General features: G+C 59.6%; 2 protein-coding genes across 2 annotated transcripts; both read left to right on the top strand.

Moving 5' to 3' along the window:
* Window positions 1-984: 984 nt before the first annotated feature.
* D7B24_007893 (uncharacterized protein) lies at window positions 985-4,634 on the top strand (the record flags this gene model as incomplete). Its single annotated transcript, XM_028641996.1, has 6 exons — window positions 985-1,012; window positions 1,280-1,917; window positions 1,966-2,545; window positions 2,605-2,678; window positions 2,739-4,517; window positions 4,572-4,634. The coding sequence occupies 6 exons, from the start codon at window positions 985-987 to the stop codon at window positions 4,632-4,634; spliced, it is 3,162 nt and encodes a 1,053-aa protein (XP_028494055.1).
* Window positions 4,635-6,644: 2,010 nt separating this feature from the next.
* D7B24_007894 (uncharacterized protein) lies at window positions 6,645-7,337 on the top strand (the record flags this gene model as incomplete). The annotated part of the gene is made up of 1 exon (XM_028641997.1): window positions 6,645-7,337. The coding sequence occupies one exon, from the start codon at window positions 6,645-6,647 to the stop codon at window positions 7,335-7,337; it is 693 nt and encodes a 230-aa protein (XP_028494056.1).
* Window positions 7,338-7,730: the final 393 nt, after the last annotated feature.

Here is a 7,730-nt window from a genome sequence, read left to right on the forward strand (position 1 = left end):
GGCGATCCAAGTTCGGACAGAACAAAAGAAGAACAAGTGCGCTGATCGACGCTCAATTCTCCGATACTCGTCCTCCCAGAAAGAGGTTGGCTGTCATTCCTTCACTGTCCCCATTCCTTGGCTCAGGCACAAGCACAGGCATAAGCACAGGCACACCCAGGCACACACCCAGGCACAGACCAACGACTCTCATCCTGGTTCCTCCTTTTTTTTCTGGCTGCCTCCACCTCCTGCCTCGATTCAGCATCACCACAAGCCCCCCCCCTCCCCTACCCAGCCCAAGACCCATACCCAAACCCAAACCCAAACCGACGACCAGCCCCCTCTCCCGTCAAGCGCCCCCCCCCGAGACCCAGATCGAGAGAAGTTGGGAACAGCACCTTACAACCAAGGGCCTGGGCTGGATCATTCAAAGAACACAACCACCGACAACCCGACGACACGCCCGACTCATACCACCGTCGACAACCCTACCCAATTGGCACCGCACCAGCCACGAGACCATCCTTCCTTGCCCGTCCCCATCGCCTCCTCCTAAACGCCCCCCGCCCCATGCGACAACACTGACGATCCGACCAACGCAATCTCCCCAGCTTCACGAAACGAACCGGACCAGCCTCGCCCACATCCACCTCGACCGACACCTTGGCACACCACCCGCCCTTCCCCGGCCCAGCCTTTGTTCCACAGGAATTTGTTGCTACCGTACAGTCGCTGCTGCTGCTGCTGCTGCTGCTGCTTCGCTTCGCTTCACCTCGCCTCGCCTCGTCTTGACTTGCCGGACTCGATTGCCACAAAACATTCGGGATAGTCACATCTGCTTCTTTTTCCGGCTCTCTGGCCGCTTCATGACGACGCTCTCGACCCAACGCGGCTGGCTTCCGGGGTCACTCTGATTCGACGATACTGTTCACAACGGCGGAAACCCAACGACTCGCCAACGCAACCTGCGAACCTCGCTGTTCCATCACGAGCTAGCCCACCATGACGAGACCCGAGATTATTCGTGCTGGTACGTTCTGTCGCGTTTGCGCCTTCACACCTTTTTTATGCGTCGCGCGTGTGCTTGTGTGCGCCTCTGTCTGCGCCGCGTTGCATCCATCCATCCCATGCCTGCTGTGCGCTGCCACCCCCATTCCTCTTTTTGCACTTCCCCCCTGTTTCCCGTGTCTGAAGCCCGCCGCCAATCTTAGTCACGTCCATTCTCGCAACGTTGGCGATCACCATCTCTGGTTCTCTTTTCCCCCTTCGCTTCGCTTCGCTGACGCACCCACGACAGACTCGATCGACCTCCAAGACGCCGATGCGCCCTCCGCCAAAGACCACACGCGCACCGAAGCCAGCGAATCCTCCTCCGCCTCCCTCGGCGCCCACCAGGCCGAAACGTTGCGCGAAGTCGCCCAAGAAACGGCCGCCGAGAACAGTCGCAGTCCCAGAATCTCCTGGACCAACGGCAACCCCGATCACCAGAGCTACGACGCCGACGACCTGGTGGCCAGCGTCACCAACAAGCTCGCCGAAACGAGCGCCGCCAAGACCATGCAGGCGCAACAGCACCCGTCCGCCTCCCAGGACAGCCTCGCCGTCGCGCAAAATGGCGGTCTTTCCACCGACGAGAGCGATGCCGACGGCGACACAGACGAGAGCATGGACGACGACATGATGGATAAGATTTCGAGCTCCCCCTCGATCGAAGATGGTAGGTGTACCTCTCTGCCGCCTCTCTGGCCCCGGCGCGTGGATTCCCTGCCGCCGGACCAAGAGCCCGGTGTCCCCTGCTCCCCCGCTACCCTTGACGAACCGAGGTCTTCCTCGCCGTACCTCGAGATCGCGACCTACATGCCCATACACGTGTCCCGGAACCAGAGCAAGACATTCACCGGCCCCTCTCCTACCGAGCCCTTTCCCACTGCCCCTGTCTCGCATCATCATCGTCATCTTCGCGGTAAGTGTTGCGACTAGAAGTCGCCGGACCTGAAGCCGACCGACGCACAATATGACTGCGCCGAACTGGGGCCATATAGTCACGACGAATACGACGACCATGCGTACGACTTTGAGCATGAGATCTTCTTTGACGAACTCGACGACGCGCATCATCCAGAGGCGCATGGTGACATGCTTGCCCTCGACGCCATGGGCGCCCACAGCCCTCCGTTGCTTGTTCGACCGCTGGACATCAGGAAGGCGGTAAAATCAGTTCGATGTGCTGCCTGCAAAGAGAGCAACAATGTTTCCGCTTTCAATCGAGCTACGTGCGAAACGTCGGACGATGCGCCTGCCATGATACCCTACGAAGCGACCGAAGATGATGATGACGACGACTTCCCTTTCCCCTCAGACCCACGTTACATTGATGCTGGCTGGAACCCTGAAAGCTTACACGATACAGAGGACATTGATTTTGACTTTGTCTATGCGCTTCACACTTTTGTCGCCACAGTGGAAGGTCAAGCCAATGCCACCAAGGGCGACACCATGGTGCTGCTCGACGACAGCAACAGCTACTGGTGGCTGGTACGCGTAGCTAAGGACAACAGCATCGGTATGCGCGCTGCTCACCACCACGAGCACGGGGAACCACCAACTGACTGATCATCGCAGGATACCTACCGGCCGAGCACATCGAGACGCCCACCGAAAGGCTAGCGCGCTTGAATAAGCATCGGAACATTGACGTATGTCGGCCGACCCCCCCACCCCCCCTTGACCAGAACGCGGCTGACATGTCCCCAAAGCTATCAGCCACGATGCTGGGCGACCAAGCGGGTAAGGAGTCTAAGAGCACTTTCCGCAGTGCGCTCCGTGGCAAGAAGAAGAAGACGGTTGTCTTTGCCGAGCCGACCTACGTCGACTACTCTGACTTTGCCGATTTCTCATCCGATGAGGAGGATGCCGAGGAGCTCCTCAACACGCAGCAGGATGGCGCGCGCCAAGAACAAAAGGCCAAGGCCACAGAGCAGGCGCAGAAGGCTGCCTCTGATGAGTCCATTGACGAGACGGCGAAGGTGGAGCCTCTCAAGCCCAGGGCACCGAAGGAGGTCAAACTTGCCGAACCAGTCATCAAGGAGGTGATCGATGAGGACGAGACGCGGCGCAGCAGCGAACAGTTCTTCGAGGCCAAGCCCGAGGGTCCCAGCAGGTCGAGGAACGGCACGGTCCGCAACACCGACTCTTTCTTTAAGGACGAGACAGTCGAGACGAAGAAGATCACCCTGACGCCGAATTTGCTGCGCGACGACACGGCGCCGAGATCCTCCAATGATTCCAAGGAGCTCAAGCAGCGGGCCAGTCTCGACAAAATGGAAAAGCTGGAAAGGGAGCTGCAACCGGACAAGAAGGACGACAAGAAGAAGAAGGAGAAGAAGCCCAGCGCGATTCGCAGCTTCTTCTCGCGGAAGGACAAGAAGAAGGCGAGCAACGACGACGATGACGACTCGCTCGGCAAGCGGTCGATGGACACGGTCAACGAGGACCACGACGACGAAAGCGTCCAAGACTCGCCGCAGAGGGGCGGTCCCCAGAGGCACCCGAGCAAGCTGCAGAAGCCACAGCCCCGCGGCGAGCCGTCGCCGACACGCAAACCCGGATCGGCGCCCCAGAAGAGCTCGACCCGCGAACTCGCCGAGTACATTGCGTCCGAGGGCAGGACAAATGACGTATCCAATGTGCCACCGGCGTCTGCGTCGATGCGCATCGTTCAGGAGCAGGATGCTGCCGAGACGTCGCTCGCTTCCAGCATGTCCAGCGCCAGCCGGGACCGCTCGCCCGAACTCGCCCGCTCGGCATCGCAGCAGAAGGAGGAGAGGTCGGGCCTCGCAAAGATCAAGCTGTCACGGTCAGGAAGCAACGACAAGGGCAACAAGGTCGAGAAGCCGCAGAAGGTGACCAAGGCGAAAGCTCGGGTGGAGCTTGATGACTTTGACTCACCCGACGAGGAGTCCGTCTCGTCACCCGTCGAGGCGTCGCAGCAGCATCAGCTACAGCAGCAACAAGCGCAGGAGGCGAAGACGGAGGATAAGCAACTGCGACCAACCCTGCCGGGGGCGTTCCCCGACAGCTACCTCAGCACACAGACAACCTCGAGCGCCCAGTCGGACAAGACGATCACGCCGGGCGATGTGTCGACAGCCGCAAAGCCCAGCGACCGCCTCTCCGAGTCGCCCGTCGAGGTTTCGCCCGTGGGCGCCAGCAACCCGCCTGCGCTCATGGTCGACACGTCCAGCGGCCATTCGTCCGACTCGCCGTCACCCGAGCTCATCGAAGCCGACGAAACGACGCGGCGCCACGCGGCCCAGGACTCCATGACCACCAGCTCGAGCTCGGCTGGCGGCAGCCAGACCAGCAACTCGTGGAACGATGCCAAGCTGCGGGCGTTCTTCGACTCGAGCTCGGACATCCGGGATATGCTCGTCGTTGTATACGACAAGAGCGATGTCGTTCCGGCGGGACCGGAGCACCCCGTCGTCGGACCCTTGTTCCGGGAACAGAATGCCAAGTTGGCGGAGATTACGACGGTGAGTTCTTGACCTATGCCTTCACTTTGAGGATCGCAGCTGACAATCATGAAGCAACTCGACAACATGCTGGGCGACTGGCTCGCGCGCAAGCAGCGCATGCGCGGCACCGTCTGACGGGTCGGTCGTAAGCCCTCCGAATGATTGATTCCCTTTGTTTTCATGACCGGCGTATGAACAGGCGCAAGGGCCTGCTGCTTCTTTGACGTATTTGCACGTCACTCTGGTTTTCTTGCATCACGCATACCCATACACGCAAACTTACACACACACCAACACACCCGCCATGGGCGCTGATATGAACCCCAAGCCCCATGCATGGATACGCTCTTATGCCCCGGCCCCCCAACTGATCTGTTTCTGGTTACTGGTTTCGCTCTTTTACCTTGGCTTTCGATGTCGCACTTTTGGGTGTTGCAGCGGTCGCAGAGCAGAGTTGTGCTCTGTCCTTTTCCCTCATGTTTTCTGGACAGGATGCGGGTCGCAGGGCGTGGTACCTGCGCCGGCCCAGCTTTTTTTCATCTTATTTTCGGAAAGAGGAGTTCTTTTTTTCGGTTCCCGAGGAACGACATGGACTATCGTGCCCTCCTTTTTCTTTTGCTGAAAGGTGTGTTTGGGTTCTTCATACTCATGCCTGTTTGGTTTCGATTCTTTCTTGTTTCCATCCTTCTCGAGACTTTTTGTTTCCCGGCCTAGGGAGGCGTTTGGATGCATGGTAGGCGGTGGAGTGAATGCAAGGTGCCTTTTTCCTGCTTGACTCTGTTGGTGGAAGAGTGATGTGACGTGATGATGTGTTTGATTTGAAAATTGCAGCTTCTTGTAGCTATGGAAGTTTTCGCACTTGCTTCTGCATTATGGGCCGTCGCGTCGTGTTAACGAGTTGACTCTGCGTCATTCAGGTTGAGCTTGCATAGATGCATCTTGAACGACAAGCCAGTCGGCATCAAGTAAGACGACATTGCCCCACGATTTCTTCATGTCTGAAGGTGCCATTGTCAGGCGCGTCACTGGACGTCAGAACTGGGGAGAAAGGGCCGAGTCTTCCCGGCTACGCCTGTGAGCCGCTCGCGCAAACCGACAGGTCGTCGACTGGCGAGAGAGGGATCCTCGGGTCCTTGCTTGACAACTGTCACAAGATCTCTGCCTATTGCGCAACCTTATGACGCTGACGGCACACCGAGCCTCCTTCCACGGCCTCTCGTGTGACGTTGGGGAGGCTTGCTAACGCGCCTTGCTGTGGTCAGGCGAGGTCGAAGCATGGTATTACGGCGACGAGTTCAGACTTCACGGCTCCGACAGAGTAGAAGGACGCCAATGCCGCGATCTGTTGCGCCTCTGCGGCTTGCGACCACTGGCATCGATGACATGTCCGGAGTACTGGAGGGGGCGCAATGTCGTTCTGGGTGAGGCATGTGCTGGTCTCACAGGTACCACCTGAGCACCGACCGATCATCTCCAAGAGCACGTATAGGTTGGCCAAAAAAAAAAGAGGACAGAGTAATGGCTGTATCGATAAAGCTATTGGCCGCATACACCCAAGAGTTGACCTTGCACTGGCGCGCGAACGCGCCCGCGCCGCGCATGTAGAGAGATGACCAAAGCACAGCCAGCCAAGACGGCCGGCTCGCCGCGACGTCATACCTCCCGACACCAAGGTCTCGGCGGTGCCAGAAGAAGGCCTTGGCAGTCTCCAACTCGGAGCATTTGGGCATATTATGTGTGGGGAAGAAGGGAACGGCGCGACGGCTCGTGTCCAACCGACGACGTCGCATGCGTGATGATCCCGGCTGGCTGAGCCCCCCAGCCGCCATCCTTCGCTCTTGGGACGGGTCCGCCTGACGGTTGACGGGTGCGGACGGTGTGTTGTTGCCTGCTTGACACGAGTGCTGTGCTGCATGCCCGGCCCTGGGCGGCGTGGGTTCTCTCCCATGGTCGGGCTGGCTGGGCTGGGCTGAGGTGTGCCGGGGCTTGGAGAGGGGAGGAAGAGGTATATCAACCGAGTTGTCGGTCGTCGAGCCATGTCGCTGTGTGCTGTCCTCCGTTTCTTCTCGTCTTTGATCTTCCATCTCCGACAGCTGGTGTCTCCCCACGTCTTGCAACTCACCTGCCACCATCACGTCCACCACCATGAAGCCAGCCACGTCCTTCTTCCTCGCCGCCCTGGTGTCGCGCGCCCTCTCCCAGGACGAGACCAGCACAGTCACCCAGTCCATACCAGCAACAACCACGTCCTCGGGCGAAGCAGCCGACGGCTCCGCCGCCTGCGCCGCCTCAGCCCTGTCCCTGCTCGCCGCCCTCCCCACCCTCCCGGCCGGGGCCGCCTCCTTCGCCCTCACGGCCGGGGCCGCGACGACCAGCCCCTCACAGGACCCCTGCGCCCTGACCTGGCCCGCAAGCCTCTCCTCCGACGTCCTAGGCTACGAGTCCGCCGTCGCCTCCTTCGTCTCCGACCGCCGCAGCGAGCTCGACGCCCTCGCGGCCGACTGCACGGACCTCATCGACGGGCCCGCCGGCAGCGTCCTCTGCTCGACCGAGGCGAGGCACGTCTTCACGGGGGACGGCACGACGACGACTGAGTCGGTTGGCTACACTGTCTTTCCCGCGCTGGCGACGCAGCAGACGAGCGGGACCGTGACGGAGACGGAGACGCAGACGCAGACGCAGACGAGCACGACCGAGACGACGGGGACCGAGACGGGCGAGGACGGCGCGCAGGAGACGGGCGGTGAGGACGGGGATAGCCTGGCTGGCCGCGCCGGGGCCAACGTGTATGCTGTTGGGGCCTTGGTTGGCGTTCTCGGTGTTGCTGCTGCGCTGTGAGGGACGTTTTCTTTTCGGGATAAGGGGTCGAGGAACGATTTTGCGAAAAGGTAGCGGTCGGTGGAAAACGATGTTTGCAGAAAAGGAAATCCATGCATGAACTTGTCGTAGATATCTGCAGGCCTGTAGGGTTTGAGAATGGCACATACACTTCGGTTGCTGAGCTTTATGTTCCAGTTGATGGACCATGAGCATAAGACAGGCTGTGTGACGTGAGTCTTTTGGGAAAAGATTCGTTTTGTGACGCTAGGTTGCCTGGTGCTATCAGCCCTGCCTTGTTTTGTGTAAGACGTCGGACAGCATCAGGGGGTGCAGCCATGACTCTTGGTGTTGAAGCACGAAACGGATTTTGGTATGCCTTCACTAGACACGGGCACGGCAGGTCGAGAATGA

Source organism: Verticillium nonalfalfae (assembly GCF_003724135.2).
Source record: "Verticillium nonalfalfae strain VnAa140/NRRL 66861 chromosome Unknown scaffold_67, whole genome shotgun sequence".
In the NCBI taxonomy this organism is placed as follows: Eukaryota; Fungi; Ascomycota; class Sordariomycetes; order Glomerellales; family Plectosphaerellaceae; genus Verticillium; species Verticillium nonalfalfae.